Source organism: Lactuca virosa, chromosome 4 (assembly GCF_052849685.1).
Source record: "Lactuca virosa cultivar CGN04683 chromosome 4, Lactuca_virosa_CGN04683_v6, whole genome shotgun sequence".
NCBI lineage: Eukaryota > Viridiplantae > Streptophyta > Magnoliopsida > Asterales > Asteraceae > Lactuca > Lactuca virosa.
Genome location: NC_136429.1, coordinates 198,902,038 through 198,924,507, shown reverse-complemented (window position 1 = coordinate 198,924,507; position 22,470 = coordinate 198,902,038). Strand labels below are relative to the sequence as shown.

General features: G+C 37.6%; 2 protein-coding genes across 2 annotated transcripts; both read left to right on the top strand.

Annotated features, from left to right (window-relative positions):
* The first annotated feature begins 14,577 nt into the window (after window positions 1–14,577).
* Window positions 14,578–15,693, top strand: LOC145105490 (uncharacterized). Its single transcript, XM_079042583.1, has 2 exons — window positions 14,578–14,826; window positions 14,869–15,693. Exons 1-2 carry the CDS (start codon window positions 14,578–14,580, stop codon window positions 15,691–15,693), a joined length of 1,074 nt encoding a protein of 357 aa, XP_078898709.1.
* A 5,207-nt stretch (window positions 15,694–20,900) lies between these two features.
* Window positions 20,901–21,338, top strand: LOC145105488 (uncharacterized). The gene has a single exon (XM_079042582.1). It carries the CDS (start codon window positions 20,901–20,903, stop codon window positions 21,336–21,338), a length of 438 nt encoding a protein of 145 aa, XP_078898708.1.
* The last annotated feature ends 1,132 nt before the right edge of the window (window positions 21,339–22,470 follow it).

The window sequence follows — 22,470 nt, the reverse complement described above, 5'->3', positions numbered from 1 at the left end:
AAGATATTATTTTAATATTGAAATTTAGTTATATATGATTACACTTTAGGTTTGATATTTATTTAACCTTATTAACCAACTTATAATTATTATTAGAAAGAAATTGAAAAGTCGTGAGAGTTTCAAATGAATGTGGTGAAAGGAAAAATGTGTGAGAGTTTCAAATAAATGTGATGAAAGGAAAAATGTTTCCTTTATAATAACTAATAAATAAAGTATAATGTGTTAAAAGTTAAAAAAACATAACCTTATAAGTAGAAGTAAAGATATTATTTTAATATTGAAATTTAGTTTATATATGATTATACTTTATATTTGATATTTATTTAACCTTATTAACCAACTTATAATTATTATTAGAAAGAAATTGAAAAGTCATGAGAGTTTCAAATGAATGTGGTGAAAGGAAAAATGCGTGAGAGTTTCAAATGAATGTGGTGAAAGGAAAAATGTTTCCTTTATAATATAGTATGATATGATATGATATGACTAGAAGGGATTAACACTAACTTGCCTTCCTTCGCCTCTATATACAATATCTCCCTTTTCTTTGTAGGACTAATGTCATAAAAGCCCTTAAGTTTTTCTGAAATATTCGGTTTTACCCTTTTGCATAATTTGTGTTCAATTATGCCGGAACTTTACGTAATTTTTTTGCTTTTTTACCCTTTTAGGCGGTTACCTGGTTAACTTAAACAGGTGGCGCGCCACATAGGCTGTGATTGGGACTTCTTCAGCTGACTAGAGGTACTGAGTCCTTCCTTGATTAAAAAATATAGTGAATTGATGAACCCCAAGAGATTCGAACTAGTGGTTTTACCCTTTTGCATAATTTGCATAATTTTTTGATTTTTTACCCTTTTAGGCGGTTACTCGGTTAACTTAGGCTGTGGTTGGGACTTCTTCAGCTGACTAGGTATTGAGTCCTTCCTTGATTAAAAAATACAGTGAATTGATGTACCCAAGAGATTCGAACTAGGGACAAAACTAGCACCAACAAAGCGCCTTACCAATGGGCTAAGAACATTTCTCTGCTTATCTTTCTAACCATTGTGTACAAATCCATAAAATGCTTATTATTATTATTATCTTTAGTTTTATATTGATAATTTTAATTAGTTTGATTATTATTATGTATAAATATATTTTTTTAAATAAGTTTTTATATACATAAATACGTTTTTATACATATAAAAACAATTTTATAAATGTTTTAAAGTGTTTTTAAAAAATATAGAAATACATAATAAATTGCTTCTATGCATTTATAAAAAATGTATACATACATTTGAAAACGTTTGTATACATTTAAACACGAATTTCATACATAAAAAGATAAATTTTATACATTAAAAAATAGACTACAGGGATGAAATGAAAAGTGTTTCTTACGATTACGCCCAACAGCCCATTTGAGCAATTTTCCATTCTCCCATTGATTCCTATGAAGATAGGAAACTTGTATTTCTCATTCACAAATTCAAAGTAAACAAACACAAACAATCATTTTTTTTGTATGTTTTAGTTAATAAATTACCCAAAAAAAAACCTTTTATTTTTTTGGTTGTGCTACTCGATGGCTACAAGAGAAAAAATAAATAAATAAATTGCTTGGTACACCATCTAGTTGCATGCACAAAAATGTTTTCTTTTTTTATAATAATAATAAAAATTATAATTATAACTATAATTATTATATTCAATGTGTTGGACTAAAAACCGTAGAAATTCTCTTAGCCTAGCGTTAAGGCCTTTGGTTGTTGCATCGGGTGTACCTGTTTCGAATTTCGTGGACTACGTTTTACTTTGATTCCGGATTGTTTTTTATTCAAGGGAAGAGTCAGCCTAGTCAGCAGAAGAAGTCTCAATCAGAGGCTCAGTGGCACGCCACCTGTTCAAGTTACCTACATATGACTGGGTAACCGGCTAAAAGGGTAAAAACGCAAAAATTTGCGTAAAGTTCCGACATAATTAAACACTAATTATGAAAAAGGGTAAAACTGAATATTTCAAAAAAACTTAAGAACTTTTATGGAATTAGCCCTTCTTTGTATCACACTATATTCTTTGTATCTCACTATATAAGTTCTCAATCACCACTTGTATTTCTTATTTCAATTCTTTGTTGCCAACTTTATCAAAAGTAGGTGGTGGGTGACTTTTTTGCACCACATGTACATATTACGGAACACAAAAAATAACTAAGGCCTGGGAGATGGATGGTCACCGACCCACCGGCGAGTGGGCGGAGGTCCGCCGGAGGAAAGCAAATGTCAGAACACAACAATCCAATGCCCTCACAAACTATTTTGTAGCGGGATTTCCAGATTATACCAAAAAAGAGGAGTTGCGGAGACCCTTCTCAAGATTTGGAAAAGTGGTTGATGTGTATTTTGGGTGGAAGAAAGATTATCGGAAGAAGAACTACGCATTCATCAGATTCATGGGGGTAGACGACGCCAAGGTATTGGAGACAAGATTACAAGGTATCAAATGCAAAGAAATGGTACTCGATGTTAACATATCCAAGCATCATAGAAAGGAAAAGGTCAACCAATACCAACGAAGCTCCAAAACCTGGAGGAATCCACACATGAATGAAATCTCTCCTCTCAAATCATGTATTACAAATAACAGTACATTTGCTTAGGTCGTGGCTGGACAAAAAATCAGGAAGAGAGTAACTATACCCCCTCTATCACACTAAACTCTAACACTAGTATGAGTGGATGGCTAAGAAAGAAATCTATCCTAATTGGTGAAGCTCACAGTCTTGACCATATGGGTACACTCCATGCCCTGGGAATAATATCGGAAGAAACCAAATATCTAGGGGGTTTAAGAATTGCTATTGACTTTAAGTGCTCCAAACGTGCAAATGAATTCCTGGAAGATGAAAGTCGATGGAAAGATTGGTTCAAATGGTTGGGGAGATCTGATCAACATGATGTTCGATACGGAAGAATTCCTTGGCTGAAGATTCTTGGTGTTCCCTTGGAGTTTTGGGATGAAGATAATTTTCACTTATTGCAAGCAGGTTCGGTAAGGTTATAAACTCATTTGATTCAATCTCAAGTAGAAGGGACTATTCCATGGGGAAGGTTGGGATCCTAACAACAAGAAGAACATGGATTAATGAAGAAGTTATGATCGAAGTCAGTAACATGAAATACAGAGTAGGTGTGGTGGAATATGTAACACTAGTCAAAATAGGTCAATAAACAATCACATGTGATTATGCCAATCATGTAATGTGATTTTGTTAAACTAGTAATGTGATAAGAGTGCTATGTAGTTCATGATAAATTCTAATACAAATATGAACTTTCTTTATGATACAACTAAAAGTATACGTCCATACGATTCCAAAGATACAAAGAACGTCTGAATCTGACTTCGCATAAAGAAGTTATGATAAACCGAACACTATAAATCTCTATAATAAGAGGAATTTAAAATATACTTAGAATTAGCTATTGGAGTCTAAAAAGAAACTTGTAGTACTTGTAAATACCTACGCGTGCATATAAATAACGTCAAAAACGGAGTTCGTATGTGAAAGTTACGACCTTCCGAAGATTCAGCTGTCAGAAACCCTAATTTGACTGAGCTCACGACGTGAGCACAGAAACTCACGACGTGAGGAGTCATTTTGCCACATCTCGGAATCTAGAAGGTGTGTGACGAGGCTGCGAGGGGATAAGATCCAAACTCACGACGTGAGCAAGGATATCTCACGACGTGAGGAGTCACATGGCCACCTTCCGAAGCTAGGCACGCAAATGGAAAGTCTATGGGGATAAGATCCAAACTCACGACGTGAGCCTTATAAAACTAACGATGTGAGGGTCCAAAATCCTTACTATAAATAGCAGGTCCGACTTCAGCCATTCTTACACCTAAACTTCTTTCTCCTCTCTCCTTTGCTGAAGCCATCTTGCATCCCGAGCCCCGACGACCTCATACGCTGACCGTTTCTGCTTAGATTACATAAAATCACGCTACTAGGGTGAGTTTCACGGCCCCACTTTCTAATGTTTTGGGGGAAAATGCATGCTAAATATTGTATATACATTACTATTATGTCTATATGATAGTATATAGTTATAATAGTCGGAGTATAGTTGTTCTAAATATAATATTTTGAATATATACAACTATTATCAACTTGTCAGCATGTTATTATACTAATGTAGATCTTGAGTTATACTTAGGATTCTATATATATGTTATGTGCGATATAGTTCCGAAGTTATATTCGGAAGTTCTATATGTTAATTTATAAAGTATGTTGCTATTATTGGTTTTATGTCAAGATAAAACTTGGTATGTTGTATGTTGTTATTGTTAGTTTTATGACAAGATAAAACTTGGTATGTTATATGTTGTTGTTGTTATTGGTTTTATGTCAAGATAAATCCTGGTTTTACTTCAAGTTATAGTTGTTATACTGCCTAAATGTTATGAAGTTAGGAGTAATGTTTAAAAGCATAGTCTAGTAACTTAGGGGTTTAGACATGAAAATGCTTTTGTTGTTAGAGCTATAGGAAGTCGTCGAAGTCTACATGAGTAATTATATTCATCAACTAAGATTAGGGATCTTAGCGGAAATCCTCTGAACTGTAACCGTTAATCCTGTGTGAGCGAGGAATTCGTATATAATTAGTATACGGGTTGACCACCCCACTTGTGACTGTTAGCTACAGTCAACCAAAAGCGAGTGATGAACTATCCTTTTACTTGTTATTGTTCCGGCGTCGATGAAGCGTACGGTGTTGTTTCTCATGGTAAATCATGAGTGTGTTGTTTCTCATGGTAAACCATAAGTGTGTTTTATCAGAGGTATTATGTCATAACAGCGGTTACAGGCTCATGGTAGCAAATTGTTAGAAACATTATACTTTGTCGTATACAAGTATTAATGTTAAGTATAAGTTTCCCCCTACTTATACCTTAGGGTCAAGGAATGTTTAGGTATAACACTTAATTGATAAGTAAACTATTATACCTAATATACATACTAAATGTTGGAGAGTCAAAATGATACTTTCAAAACTATACTTTTGAACGTGGAAAATATACTATTTTATGGAGTCAAAACCTGTGGACTCACCAACTTTATGTTGACGTATTTTAAAATGCATGTGTTTTCAGGAACTTGAAAAGCTGGTATGTATTCGAACAGAAGAAGTTTTACTATTACCTTTCTGTTCATTAAGAAGTATGTCATAGTCGGATATTATGTAATAGGTCCTATAAAAACAGTTATGTAACTTTCAGTTATCAATAAAGGTATGCATTTTCTTTAGTACTGTTCAATATATGTTATATAACTGTGATACGAAGAATGACGTTACACCACCCGGTGTTTCCGCCGATGGCTGGGGGTGTGACAGAAATTGGTATCAGAGCTATTAACTATAGTGAACTAGTACTTTCTTAGGAAAGCACGTCTATAGTTTAGGGCTTACTCTATTAGGCTTAGGTATATCCCTTAGCCTACAATAAAAAGTATTATTAATTATTCTACTGAAGGACTACTTACGGGAGCGGTGACAAGGATAGACATGTCGATTTGGGTTGCTGGATTCCAGAACGGCTATATGCTAAAATGATCCTGCCCTTTCGACTGTCCTGACTGGCCGGAGCCTTATCAGATAGACCTGAAGTAACAAACAATAGTTAAAGCGTGAATACAATAAATAAGAATATAGAGTCATATATAAAGACTCAGACCCGCGATGAAAATACACCTTAATACCCGGAATGTTTTTGATCTCAAGGATTTAGATCAAATATTCCAACTAAAGTTTATATGTGCATATATCCTATCACAACTAGGTGTAGGTGTGCAACTACATTTTATTATGATCAGATCATATGAACTATTTAATTTGGGAGTAATATGTGATAGACTAAAACTCTTGGTGATCCAAAATGTATAGGAATTCGACATGGCACATTCACAAGAATGGATAATCATCGAGGATACAGATGAAGAAGAGGAAGTTTCATTCCCTATGATGGTAGGCGATCCTTACTACCCTATAAATCCAACCACCTTTCATCCAATACCTTCTGACGATGGAGCACCTTTACCCTCCAACGAATGGGAAGAGAGCGAACCAATGGAGGAGACAGAATTGGTGGCATCATCTTTACCACCACTGAATACTCTTTACCGTAAAGTTCCAGGAGGAGCAAAAATGAAACGCAAGGCACGTAAATCCATACCGATATGGCAAAAGATTAAGAAGAATCAGAAGGCGACATCTTCAGGAAGTCATAGAGTTCAAGATGAACCTGCACGGATCGCACAAACCATTGATAGGTGGGTGGCGGAAGAAAGAGCTGATCAGATGTATGAGACTGGTCAATCATCTCGACCACATCTCCCACATTCTTCTGAAGTTAACACTTTATCCCAATTGTTTGAGAAAAGTGTGAAAATTGAAGATAATATGGAAATTGTCGAAGGGAGGGCTACCCATCTCTTTGGAAGAGTACGAAGGCTAGAAGGACAAAGGACGCGAGATCAGGAATCAGTGATGGATGTCCATCATCGTATAAATTTCGCTTATAACGACATGATTACTCACGATGCAAGGATTGCAGAGTTAGAGCTCTACAATCAAACCTCAAGAAATGAAGAGCGCACGGGAAGTCTTGAGCAGAGAACTCAAGCACTTGAGGAGCAAGTGGTTAATGTCACTGACGTGCTAGGTCATCACTTAGGTTTCTGGTAGATAAGCTAAAACTAGTGGTTGTGTAAATAGAGAAATCAGACTAGTTAAGGCGAAAAGAGGAAAGTTTATAGCAAGGATGTAGAAAACCTTGCAAATTTTTCAATGTTTATAGAAACTTTTCTCTTATAAACCTAAATAAACTGATGTAACCGCTGGTAATAATATGAAGCATATATTACGGTAATCATTGTGTTATCCATTACGTTTTACACTTTGAAGAATAATTAAAGTATTTAGTACTCGTGTAGTAAATGACTAATTATTCATAAAACTTATAAAATTCTTATTATTTATAATAGGAACTAAAACAAAATGCCTAGAAGAAGTAGTGATCGGCTAAACCCTAACCGACCATCAGCACCACAACAACAACCACCAGAACCAAACCCCCCAATAAGTACAACACAACTGGAAGAAATCATAGCTCAAAGAATTGCTGCAGCTCTATCTAATGTCACAAGAGATGGAGTTAGAAATGAAGGCCATGTAGGGACCGCTAGAACGTGTACCTACAAATATTTTATGAATTACAGGCCAAAGAGCTTTCATGGAAATGAAGGGGTAGTTAATTTGACTAGGTGGATAGAAAAGACAGAGTCCGTCTTTCAATAAGCTTCTGTCCAGATGATTGTAAAGTACGGTTTGCAGCATGTACTTTCGCTGATGCAACACTTACATGGTGGAACAGCCATGTGAATGCAATGGGAATTGATATTGCAAATTCCATGAAATGGGAAGAGCTAAAAATGATGCTAGTAGAAGAGTATTGTCCTAGGGAGGAGATAACAAGAATTGTGGACCCTAACCATGAAGGGTTTAGAGATAAAAGCTTATACCGCTAGTTTTAATGATCTTGCAGTAATGTGTCCAGCACTTGTAACCCCTGAATATAAGAAAATTGAGCGATATATCTGGGGTTTAGCATTTCAAATTAAAGGCATGGTGATCTCATCAAAGCCTACGACCTATGACAACACCAAAAGAATAGCTCATCAGCTAACCCTCACAGAGATCCAAGGAATAGAAGTGGTCTCAAAGGCTGAGTCTCCCAAATCTGGAACAAACAAGCACAAGTTTAATAGGAAGAATCCCAAACAATCATCTGAGAAAAGACAAGAAGTGGCAACCAATTATGCAGCCACGACAGCAGTACCTACGCAGCCAAAGTCTTCATGGTGCAACCAGTGCAACCGTCATCATCCAGGTGACTGTTTTGTCTACACGAAGTGCATGAAAAAGGGGAATACTGCTAGTTACTGCAGGAGCACAACACCTGCAACAGTCGATCAGCAAACAAATACGGGAACAGGCCGTGGTGAAGGAAGAAAGTGCTGTGAGTGTGGAGAGGTTGGACACATCAAGAAAGAATGTCCAAAGTTAAGGAGTCAAGGAGGCATAGGACGTGGCAGGGCGTTTGTGATCGGAAGCAGAGAGGCTATCCAGGACCCTTCGATCTTATCTGGTACGTTTCTCATAGATAATTTATATGCTACTATACTCTTCGACTCTGGAGCAGATAGAAGTTTTATAACTCCGACATTTAGAAAATTGTTAATTCATAAGTCTAGCAAATTAAAAGAAATCTATGAAGTAGAAATCGCTAACGGTCAAACTGGGAAAACACATGAAATCCTAGAAAACTGTCTGTTAACTCTTAATAACTACCTTTTTCACGTCAACCTCATGCCAATGCCTATCGGTAGTTTTGATGTCATAATTGGCATGAATTGGTTATCTTCACACCACGCCGAAATTCTATGTCATGAGAAATCCATACGACTACCCTTACCAAACGGCGAAACCCTGATTATCTATGGTGATAAATCTGGGAAGAACCTCAAAGTCATCTCTTGTACTAAGGCCCAGAAATATCTACATAAGAAATGTAGCGCATTCTTAGCCCACGTTGTAGATAAGAAGAGAAAGACAGGATAAATCAAGGACATACCTCAAGTATGTGATTCCCCTGACGTGTTTCCTGAAGATCTACCTAGAATACCTCCCGTCCGACAAGTCGAGTTTCGAATCGACTTAATTCTAGGAGCAGCACCAGTAGCGAAATCTCCTTATCGGTTGGCTCCATCCAAAATGCAAGAATTGTCTAGCCAACTTCAAGAACTTTTTGACAAAGGCTTTATCCGACCAAGTTTTTCACCTTGGGGAGCACCAATCTTGTTTGTCAAGAAGAATGATGGATCCTTTCGAATGTGTATTGATTATCGGGAGCTGAACAAGCTAACGATCAAGAATCGTTATCCGCTTCCAAGAATTGATGATCTATTCGATCAACTACAAGGATCCAGCTACTACTCAAAGATAGATCTTAGATCAGGATACCATCAACTCAGAGTACAAGAAGACGACATTCCAAAAACAGCATTTAGAACTCGTTATGGTCATTATGAGTTCTTAGTTATGTCTTTTGGATTGACCAATTCCCCAGCAGTGTTTATGGAACTCATGAATCGTGTTTGCAAACCATACTTGGATAAATTCGTGATCGTATTTATCGATGATATATTGATATATTCATGAACCAAGGAAGAACATGGTCAACACCTGCAAATAATCTTGGAACTACTAAGAAAAGAAAAGTTGTACGTCAAATTCTCCAAATGTGAGTTTTGGATTAGAGAAGTACAATTTTTAGGTCATGTAGTTAGCAACGAAGGAATTCATGTTGACCCATCCAAAGTTAAAGCAATCAGGAATTGGGAAGCACCAAAGGCGCCAACAGAAGTGCGTCAATTCCTAGGATTTGTTGGCTATTACCGTAGATTCATAGAGAAATTCTCCAAAATAGCCAAGCCGCTTACAACACTAACCCAAAAGGATACAATGTTCAACTGGGAAGACAAACAAGAAGCTGCTTTTCAGAAACTGAAGCAAATGTTGTGTAGTGCACTAATCATATCCCTTCCAGATGGGACAGAAGATTTCGTCGTATACTGCGACACATCAAATCAAGGATTGGGATGTGTGTTGATGCAAAGAGGAAAAGTTATTGCCTATGCGTCACGACAACTTAAGGTGCATGAGAATAATTACACTACCTATGATCTTGAATTGGGAGCTGTAGTTTTTGCACTAAAAATTTGGAGACAATACTTATACGGTACTAAGTGTATTGTTTTTACCGACCACAAGAGTCTCCAGCACATCTTCAACCAAAAAGATCTTAATATGAGACAACGAAGATGGGTCGAATTGTTGAATGATTACAAATGTGAGATTCGTTATCATCCCGGAAAGGCAAACGTGGTAGCAGATGCCTTGAGCCGGAAAGAATATATTAAACCCCGTCGGGTACGAGCATTAACTATAACTATCTATTCTAACTTTACCGCACAAACTAGAGAAGCTCAACTTGAGGCTCTAAAAGAAGAAAACATCAAGAACGAAGCTTTGCGAGGAATGGAAAAGTAACTTATACAAAAAGATGACGGAACGCGACACTTTATGAACCGAATTTGGACGCCTAAGTTCGGTGGAGTCAGGGACTTAGTCTTAGAAGAAGCCCACAAGTCCAGATATTTCGTGCATCCAGGTTTTGACAAAATGTACTTAGATTTAAAAGTACATTATTGGTGGCCAAACATGAAGGCAGAAATTGCTACTTATATGAGAAAATGTTTGACTTATTCTAGAGTAAAGGCAGAACATCAATAGCCTTCAGGTTTACTTCAACAACCGGAAATACCTGAATGGAAATGAGAGCAGATATCAATGGACTTCATCACTAAGTTACCTAAAACTCCTAGTGGGTTCGACATTATTTGGGTAATAGTCGATAGATTGACTAAGTCCGCCCATTTCTTACCAATTAAGGAGAACGACAAGATGGAGAAGCTGACTAGAGTTTATCTTAAGGAAATTGTCAGATTGCATGGAGTTCCAAATTCTATTATTTCTCACCAAGATAGTAGATTCACTTCACGGTTTTGGCAATCTCTACAAAAATCCTTAGGAACACGTCTAGATATGTGTACAGCTTACCATCCACAGACTGATGGTCAGAGTGAGAGAACCATTCAGACTTTAGAAGATATGCTCCGAGCCTGTGTAATAGACTTTGGAAATGTGTGGGATACTCATTTACCATTAATTGAGTTTTCCTACAACAATAGTCATCACACAAGCATCAAGGCTGCACCGTTTGAGGCTCTTTATGGACGAAAATGTCGTTCCCCAGTATGTTGGGCAGAAGTTGGAGATACACAGATGGCCAGAGAACGTACAGGAGATACCTTACGTACTGGACCATATATAATCCACGAAACAACTGAAAAGATCGTGCAAATTAAGGATCGATTAAAGGTTTCACGTGATCGTCAAAAGAGCTATGCTGATGTAAGACGTAAGCCTTTAGAATTCCAAGTTGGAGATAAATTAATGTTGAAGATCTCTCCTTGGAAAGGCATAATTCGATTCGGGAAACGAGGAAAACTAAACCCACGATATATAGGACCTTTTGAAATTCTAGCAAGAATTGGTTCTGTCGCATACCAACTCAAGTTGCCTCAAGAGCTAAGTAATGTGCACGATGTTTTTCACGTATCAAATCTCAAAAGATGTCTTTCCAATGACACTCTTGTTATACCTCTCGAAGAGATACAAGTCAATATGAAACTCAACTTTGTAGAAGAACTTGTTGAGATCATGGATCGAGAAGTCAAACGATTAAAGCAAAGCCGTATTCCCATTGTGAAAGTTTGATGGAACTCTTTACGAGGACCTGAATTTACTTGGGAACGTGAAGATTAGATGAAAGAAAAATACCCCCAACTGTTTGACAAATCCCCATCCATAAGATAAATTTCGGGACGAAATTATTCTAACGGGGGGAGAATGTAACACTAGTCATGTAATGTGATTTTGTTAAACTAGTAATGTGATAAGAGTGCTATTTAGTTCATGATAAATTCTAATACAAATATGAACTTTGTTTATGATACAACTCAAAGTATACGTCCATACGATTCCAAAGATACAAAGAACGTCTGAATCTGACTTCGCATGAAGAAGTTATGATAAACCGAACACTATAAATCTCTATAATAAGAGAAATTTAAAATATACTTAGAATTAGCTATTGGAGTCTAAAAGAAAGTTGTAGTACTTGTAAATACCTATGCGTGTATATAAAGAACGTCAAAAACGGAGTTCGTATGTGAAAGTTACGACCTTCCAAAGATTCAGCTGTCAAAAACCCTAATCTGACTGAGCTCATGACGTGAGCACAGAAACTCATGACGTGAGGAGTCATTTTTCCACATCTCGGAATCTAGAAGGTGTGTGACGAGGCTGCGAGGGGATAAGATCCAAACTCACGACGTGAGCAAGGATATCTCACGACGTGAGGAGTCACATGGCCACCTTCCGAAGCTAGGGACACAAATGGCAAGTCTACGGGGATAAGATCCAAACTCACGATGTGAGCCTTATAAAACTCACGAAGAGAGGGTCCAAAATCCTTACTATAAATAGCAGGTCCGACTTCAGCCATTCTTACACCTAAACTTCTTTCTCCTCTCTCATTTGCTGAAGCCATCTTGCATCCCGAGCCTCGACGACCTCGTACGCTGACCATTTATGCTTAGATTACATAAAATCACGCTACTAGGGTGAGTTTCACGGCCCCACTTTCTAATATTCTGGGGGAAAACGCATGCTAAATATTGTATATACATTACTATTATGTCTATATGATAGTATATAGTTATAATAGTCGAGGTATATTTGTTCTAAATATAATATTTTGAATATATACAACTATTATCAACTTGTCAGCATGTTATTATACTAATGTAGATCTTGAGTTATACTTAGGATTATATATATATGTTGTGTGCGATATAGTTCCGAAGTTATATTCGGAAGTTCTATATGTTAATTTATATAGTATGTTGCTATTATTGGTTTTATGTCAAGATAAAAATTGGTATATTGTATGTTGTTATTGTTAGTTTTATGACAAGATAAAACTTGGTATGTTATATGTTGTTGTTGTTATTGGTTTTATGTCAAGATAAATCCTGGTTTTACTTCAAGTTATAGCTGTTATACTGCCTAAATGTTATGAAGTTAGGAGTAATGTTTAAAAGCATAGTCTAGTAACTTAGGGGTTTAGACATGAAAATGCTTTTGTTGTTAGAGCTATAGGAAGTCGTCGAAGTCTACATGAGTAATTATATTCATCAACTAAGATTAGGGATCTTAGCGGAAATCCTCTGAACTGTAACCGTTAATCCTGTGTGAGCGAGGAATTCGTATATAATTAGTATACGGGTTGACCACCCCACTTGTGACTGTTAGCTACAGTCAACCAAAAGCGAGTGATGAACTATCCTTTTACTTGTTATTGTTCCGGCGTCGATGAAGCGTACGGTGTTGTTTCTCATGGTAAATCATGAGTGTGTTTCTCATGGTAAATCACGAGTGTGTTGTTAGAAACATTATACTTTGTCGTATACAAGTATTAATGTTAAGTATAAGTTTCCGCCTATTTATACCTTAGGCTCAAGGAATGTTTAGGTATAACACTTAATTGATAAGTAAACTATTATACCTAATATACATACTAAATGTTGGAGAGTCAAAATGATACTTTCAAAACTATACTTTTGAACATGGAAAATGTACTATTTTATGGAGTCAAAACCTGTGGACTCACCAACTTTATGTTGACGTATTTTAAAATGCATGTGTTTTCAGGAACTTGAAAAGCTGGTATGTATTCGAACAGAAGAAGTTTTACTATTACCTTTCTGTTCATTAAGAAGTATGCCATAGTCGGATATTGTGTAATAGGTCCCAGAAAAACAGTTATGTAACTTTCAGTTATCAATAAAGGTATGTATTTTCTTTAGTACTGTTCAATGTATGTTATATAACTATGATACGAAGAATGACGTTACACCACCCGGTGTTTCCGCCGATGGCTGGGGGTGTGACAGAAACACGGATGATTGGTCACCATTCAAACCCGCCCTTTTTGATAAGGTAGAGGAATCTGAAATGAGGAAGAAGATTATGAAGGGATTTCAGAAACATCGATGGATGGAGAAGAAAACGAACCGGAAGAAGGCGAATTCCGACCTGATCAAACTCAGGGTTTCATGGGAATGGAACCAACGACGGAAGCTCAGACCAATTCTGGCAAAACGAAGCCGGCGCCGGTAAGTGACTCTCACGCTGATGAACCGTTGGGTGCAACTATCGATCCTACAGTTAATGTCGTCGCCCCTCCCAAAGTATTGGAGTCGGTTGAAATCCCCAATTCCACAGTCCCTGCATCACCGTCAACTAAAGCTCCCATCGTTTCCCTTATGGGCCCTAATTCATCTTTTGGGCCTGAGAAAAATCCTATCCTTGGGCCAGTTGAAAATTTGGTCCCCCTTGGGTGTTTTGGGCCATTCCCAACAAATAATGGCACTCCTATATTCTCGTTTACTTCTGAGCATTTGATCGTGATTCAAATGGTGGTAGTCCTAAACCTAAAAAAACGTAAGTGGGATAATGTGCGCCTATGCACACATCAAACCCCTTCGTTCCATTTTAATTTGGGCCACACACAAACAAACGCTGAAACCACTTTTGGGTCTCGGTTAAATCTAGACAATCCCACATCAACTAGCCTTGACTTAAACTTGAACATGAATTCAACCAATTTGAAACCAAAGGATATACCTGAAACTAGTACATCGGACTCCCACCTAAACGAAATCGAGCAAACAGTAGAGATTGGGGCTACAATCGGATTCCAAATTGATGTGAGTAATGGAATTCTTGCGGAAACGCTTGGAATTACCGGTGAGCAACAACGTATCCAATGAATTGCTTGTCCCTGAATGTAAGAGGCATTGGGGTGGATGTAAAAGTGAATTGGGTGAGGAAGCTACGAATTTTCCACAAATCTAATTTCATAGGGCTTCAAGAAACACAATTGACTCATCATGAAAACTTAGACATAGCTGCTTGTTGGAGAGATCAAGATTATGATTATGAAGGTGTTGACTCAGACGGGAGATCTGGAGGGTTAGTCTCAATATGGAACATTAACTGTTTTCAGAAAAAAGAAGTAATAAAATCTAATCAGATTATCATTATCGTTGGAACTTAGATTGGCATCAATGGAGATACGATTCTTGCTAATATTTATGGGCCACATGACATTGGTGATCAAAAAATCTTATGGTGGAATCTGAAATCAATTAAAAGATCAAAACCATGCAATTGGGTTTTATTTGGTGACTTCAATGCAGTTAGGAGGAGAGATGAAAGATTCAACTCTATATTTTGCCCGGCGAGTGCATCCGCCTTCAACAAATTCATTCTAGACGCGGAGCTTAGAGACTTTAGCATGGGTGGCGAGAAATTCACATTTATGGCTAGAGTAGGTGCTAAACTTAGTAAATTAGAAATGTTCCTCGCATGTGCAAACTTTCTTAATGCCTTCCCATCAATTGTGGCCACTGCACATACCCGTGAACTGTCAGATCACAGCCCGATAACCTTGATATCCCAAGACACTGACTTTGGACCACCTCCATTTAAACTATTCAACTCATGGATTCTGAAGGCTGGATTTTATAATACAGTTCATATGGCGCGGGAAATCTTTATAGGGTATGGTAGTCCACACTCGTATTTGGCTGCCAAACTCAGGTATCTGAAAGGGGAGATAAAAAAATGGAAGAAGCAATCAGATAAGACAGAAAATCAAGAAATACTACGAATCAAAGATGATGTTACACAACTCGAAAGGTTGGCGGAATTTAGACAGCTAACTGAGACTGAGCTCGCGACGCGCAGTCAAGGACTTCAAAGAATCCTAGAATTAGAAAAAATAGCGATACTAGACCTGAAACAGAAATCTCGAGTCAAATGGACTGTGGAGGGAGATGAAAACACTAAGTTCTTTCATGGCTATAAATGGAAAAAGTAGAAGGAACAAGATCAACGGGCTGATGGTAAACGGCAGATGGACTACTTTTGTGGCTGAAGTCAAGGGTGAAGCTCTACGATTCTTCAAAAATAAATTCACTGAGACTCACGTTTCAAGGCCCAAGTTCACTAGCCCATTCCTGAAATCAATCTCCATGATGGATGCAATTAAGTTAGAAGCACCATTTAGTCTTGAAGAAGTGAAAGCTGCAGTATGGGCGTGTGGTGGTGAGAAAGCACCTGGACCTGATGGATTCACGTTTAAATTCATCATAACATATTGGGATACTCTGAAGTGCGATGTGATGAACTTCGTTTTTCACTTTCTACAAATTTGGAACCATTTCCAGGGGGTGCAATTCGTCATTCATATCGCTTGTACCCAAGGTAAAAGACCCTTCCTCTCTATCCGACTTCCGTCCTATCAGCCTCATTCGTTGTATGTACAAAATTATCTCGAAGATTTTAGCTACACGCCTCAAAAAGGTCATAGACAAGGTCATTGGTGACGTCCAGTCTGCATATGTTGAAGGTAGGAACATTCTTGATGGTCCGTTGGTGATCAATGAGCTACACTCATGGGCTAAGAGAGTGAAAAAGAAAATTCTGGGGTTATCTTGATTCTATTCTCGAACAAATGAGTTTTGGGAATAAATGGAGGATTTGGATTCGTGGATGCTTACATTCTTCTCGTGCCTTTGTTATCATCAATGATTCTCCGACTGATGAGTTCGAGATCTCAAAAGGTGTTCGTCAAGGTGATCCTCTTTCCCCGTTCCTCTTTATCATAGCAATGGAAGGACTCAACACGGCTTTGATGGAGGCTAGAGATAAAGGGATCTTTAACGGTGTTCAATTACCCAATAATGGGCCCATTCTCACTCATATGTTTTACACTGATGATGCATTGTTTGTGGGTGAGTGATCTAGATCCAATCTCAAAAACTTGGCTCGGATCTTAAGGTGTTTTCACGCTGCTTCCGGATTAAAGGTAAATTTTCACAAATCAAGAGTAATTGGAATTGGTGCATCAGCAAATGAAACCTTGAATTGGGCCAACATCCTTGGTTGTGAAGTGGGTTCCTTTCCCTTTACGTATCTTGGGGTACCTGTGGGAGCAAATATGAATCTTATGAAAAATTGGAAACCGATTATTGATAAATTTTCAGCCAAACTGTCCTCCTGGAAGTCTAAGACTTTGTCATTTGGTGGGAGATTGACACTGATCACTTCGGTTACCCACTTATTTTTTTTCCTTATTCATCGCACCCATCGCTGTCACAAAGACATTGGAACGAATACGAAGAAAGTTTTTGTGGGGGGAAACAGAAGACAAAAAGAAGATCCACTGGGTTCATGAGATAAAGTCATTACTCCAAAATCAGAGGTTGGGTTGGGTGTGGGGTCAATCAGAGCATTAAACATCGGCCTAATTGTTAAGTGGTGGTGGCGTTTGAAAGTAGATGGAGACGTACTATGGGGCAGGGTCATAAAAAGCATCCATAATCTATATGATAACCCTCATAATTATATGGCTAATAGAAAGATCAGTGGGGTATGGAACAACATTGTGGCGACAAAAAAGGACCTACAAAAAAATGGGGTTGAACTCGATGACATTCAAACTAAAGGTTAAATCTGGTGTCAATACCTTATTCTGGATAGACAAATGGATTGGTTCGACGACGTTAAAAATCAAATATCCTTCTCTCTATGCTCTTGATACTAGGAAAAAGTGTACAGTGGCTGACATATTTTTTGAAGGTTTTTTTGCAGGTCATTGGCGGTCATGTCCTCACGAAGCAGGTCTAACTTCAGAGCTCAATAACCTCCGAAACGATCTATCTTCAGTACAGCTGGTTAATAGATCTGACACGTGGGAGTCCTCCTTGGATAAATATGGAGCTTTCAAAGTATGTGATCTAAGGTGGAAAGTTGATGGCCAATCTGGAATAACTCAAAATATTCCCACAATCAAATGGAGCAAGGAAGTCCCAATCAAGGTTAACTGCTTCTTGTGGCGAGCAATTCAACAGAGGATTGCTTCAATGACAGGCCTGAGAGCTAGAGGTATCAAGATTCAAACTACTATGTGTGGTGCATGCATAAACGTAGAAGAAGATGCTGATCATATTTTGGTAAGATGTCCGTTTGCAAAAAATGTGAGGGATAAAACCTTCAATTGGTGCGGCATACAGAATCAGTCATTCAATAGCATTGACGAACTACTCAGATTTGCTGCAAATTGGGGGAGGAGGCCTAAAATGAAAGCTCGGTTCCATACCATTTGCTATGGTCTAGTTTGGAATCTATGGAAATATCGTAACGATCAGATGTTCAATCAGGTGTTCATTAGTCCTTCGTATGGTGTAGAGCAAATCAAATTAATTTTATATATGTGGGTTAAATGTAGGGGTAAAGGTGGTATCTATTCATGGGTAGAGTGGTCATCATCGCCTTTTTGTATTTGATAACTTTTATACTCTGTTTTTGTTGCTTGTCTTTATCCCTTGATAGTTACTTACTAGTCGAGGGTTTTTATTTTTATTAATAATATTTGCCGTTTCAAAACAAAAGGTGGTGGGTGACATCTTAGATTAATGTAAGTTGTAATCGTGACTAGTTTTGTATATTTTAGTCTAAAAGTTCATATTATTATATTTTATTTTAATCATTTTGAGACCCTTTCTTGCTCACCTTTATTGTAAAAGTTTCTATTTAGTAGGACAGACTACATAATGCTTTTGTGAACTAACCAATAAGAACACAATCTATTCTATGACTTTACTTTTGATCACATTATTTTTAGAATTTTCATTAACTTTTTACATTCATTATACAGTAAAACCAACTGTTATACCTACCATCTACCACTGACCACTATAGTCGTGGGTGCCACATCATCAAAAACTAGCTACCCCTAAACATATGGGATACTCACAACTACAACTCCACTCCACATCATTTTTTATATTTTTTTAATTCAAAAAATACAATAAAAATAAAAATTTTAAATACAAAAAAAAAACATAGAAATTTTTTTAATTAGTTTTTTATTCAATAAAGAAACATTACATTAATTTAAAAACTACATTTACTTAAAAAACTAGAATAAAAAAACCAATAAAAAAACTAATATTCGTTCATGTTGAATTGGTACAAATGATCTGCAACATATTCTAGAAGATTGAAACACGTTTCATTGTTATGAATTTCAACAACCCGTGCTAAAAATTCAGTCATTCCAGGTGAAAACTCTTCAATCGGGATGACTATGTCATCCAGGTCATACGTGCAAATCGCTTGACCTTGATCTTCAATGATCATATTATGCATTATAATACATGCTTGGACCATTCGTTTAATCATATCATTATCCCAAAGTCGTGTAGCATATTTCACTACATGTCATGTCTACTTGAGGACTCCAAATGTCCTCTTGATATCTTTTCTCGCCGATTCCTGCCTTTTTGGGAACAACTTTGCCTTTTCACTTCAAGGAACTGAGTATGCCTTCATAAGTGTAGAATAATCCGGGTATATCCCATCATAAAGGTAGTAACAATATTTGTACGAATGCCCGTTCACCGTGAACGACATATCTGGTGTTTTGTCGGTCCAAATATCGTTGAAAATGGGACTCTGGCCAAGAACATTAATGTCCTTGTTAGGCCCCACAACTCCAAAAAACGAATGTCAAATCCACAAATCCTAAGATGCAACAACTTCTAGGATTATACTTGGTTCACCTATATCTCCCCGAGTGAATTGACCACGTCATGCAATTGGACATTTTTCCCAAGCCACATGTGTACAATCTAGACTGCCAAGCATACCCGGAAATCCATGTCTCTGTTCATGAGCCGAATATAATCTCTCAATATCACGTAGATTAGGTTTATGCAAATATTGTTGGTAAAAAAACCTCATATACACATGCACAAAACCAATCTACACAATCAATTGTGGTCCTCTCAAATACTTTCAAGTACTCGTCGAATGCATCAAATGTTATACCATATCCCAAATACCTAAGCACAGCCGCACATTTTTGTATACTATTAAAACTCATTCTTCCTCTAGCATCGGGTTTTTGTTTGAAAAAATCATAATGGGTCTCTAAAGCATTACTAATACGTAAAAATATATCCTTATTTACACGGAAACGACGTTCGAACGAGTCATCATTGTAAAGACAATTATCGGCAAAGTAATCATGTACCAATAAGCCATGTGCGGTTTGGCGATTACGATTGATGACCTCTCTCGAACGCACAACATTCGAACTTGCTTCATCGTGAAAGTGTTGCACAACATTGAAGAAGGTCGAGATGAATTCTCCGTCATCACCCGAGTCAAAATTTTTAAAGAAATTCATGTGTTTTTTGGTTTAGAGAATGAGAGTGTAAAATTTGATGATAAGTGTAAAATTTGATGATAAGTGAGGGTTTTATTGTTTTTATATAGGTATTGAATTTGTATTAAAAAAAATTAAAGAAATTAAAAACTACAAAAAATGACCATTGAACGGTCGAATGCAAGCCTCAAAATGTCATTGGTCGCCCGCCTCCGTCATAGTCACCACGAATAGCCATGACCACGACTCACGACGATACACCGGGACGGTGTGCACGATTGTGATCCACGGCCACATACGCCACAGACTCCTTCGTTGTATGTATAACGTTCAGCCTAACAACAGTATAAATTATTTTTTCATCAAACCTATTTGGTTGTCTCAGGTTGATTATGCGTAAAACTTCAACTTTATACTTCTGTAGTTGTTATAAGAATTTAAGTTTATAATTATTTAGCATTAATATGTTTTAATCTTTAAATATTTATGGCAGTTGACTAGATTATTAACAATTATTTAGCATTAATCTATTTTAAATAACTAACTTTTGCTTGTTTAGGTGTTTTTAGGATTTGAATGTTAGACGTATTTTATATACGTATGTTTTGTGTATTTGTATTTCTAAGTTGTAGGCCCATTGTATAAGCAATCCACATATACGTATCTAGCCCCAACATGTACATGTATTATGTATATAGTATTGAATGAGAGGCATACCGATTTATGGGAAAATATTGATTACAACATGGTATCAGAGGGTTAAACCCTAACCGATCCTGCAACATATTTCTCCTATCGTCTTCTCTTTCTCGTTGTTTCTTCCCCCTGTCACTGCAGCCTCTAATCTCATCATGACAGGCGACAAAGCCACTACTCCTCCTGCTTCTATCAAACTCACAGACAAAATCTATGGCATAACAAACATTAAGTCTTATGTACCTCTAATACTGTATCGCCTCAATTACGACTCTTCGAAGGAATTGTTCACCATTCACTGCAAGGGTTACAAGGTTTTTCACCATCTCGAACCACCTGCTACTCCTTCCTCAACCCCCATTATCGATCCTACTACTGATCCAGAGTGGGAAACCATTGACAATGTGGTCAAGCAATGGCTTTACGGGACCCTGACTCAACCTCTTCTCCAAACAATCCTCCAACCCGGTTCAACTGCTGCTGATGTTTGGACATCCATTAAGGACCTGTTCCATGAAAACAAAGAATTCAAAGTAATCGAATTAGATGATGAACTACGTACTCTATCAATTGGAAACTCTACCATACTCTAATATTGCACAAAAATTGTAACATCCCAAAAATACAGTCTGAAAATTTCGTTTTAAATCAGTAATAAAACCATAGTCATCATACGTCGTAGAAGAATCACAACAATGTATCTCAGAATAATATAACAATTGTCATGTATATCAAAGTATAAACATCTCAGGCTGAACAAATGGTGTGTGCACTGCAATCTTTTCGAGCTCCTCTTTTGAAAACTGAGTACCTGAAACCAAAACTGAAAACCGTAAGCACGAAGCTTAGTGAGTCTCCCCAACTACCATATACCATACAATAACATATAAAGCACATACTGGGCCTCGCCCGCTGCATCGGACCGAGGTCCGGAAACTGCATCGGACCAAAGTCCAAAACTAACCAGGGCCTTGCCCTCTGCATCGGACCGAAGTCCGGAACTGCATCGGACCGAAGTCCAGAACTAACCAGGGCCTTGCCCTCTGCATCGGACCGAAGTCCGGAACTGCATCGGACCGAAGTCCGGAACTAACCAGGGCCTTGCCCTCTGCGTCGGACCGAAGTTCGGAAACTGATTGAACATAGCATAGCATAATCATAACTACTAGCATAAACACATATACTGCATTCTGCATCGGACCGAAGTCCGGAACACATAACACAAAGTCATGCTTGAATCACAAAGACATCGAACACACTGAACTTACTGCATCGGACCGAAGTCCGGAACTGGTTGAACATAGCATAACATGATCATGGCATATAATATGAACACATATACTGCATACTGCATCGGACCATAGTCCGGAACACATAACACATACCATGCCTGTATCACAAAGACACCAAGCATACCGAACTACTACATCAGACTAAAGTTCAGAACTACTGCTAACTTAAACGGGTCGGCATTGTGGCCGTAGACCCGTTCCTACTGAAAGGAAACTCACCTCACACTGCTGAAGTCCCGAAGACATAACCCCACATTGCTGAAGTCCCGCAGACTCAACCCCAGTTGCTGGATGACAAATTCCCGAACTGTCAATACTAAAATAACACCCAATTAATAATTGGGTTCCAACTCATAACCATAAGTCCATACTTGGTTAAAAGTCTACTTTACCCCTATCTTAGCTTGACTCCAGCTCAAGGCCCAAACCAAAG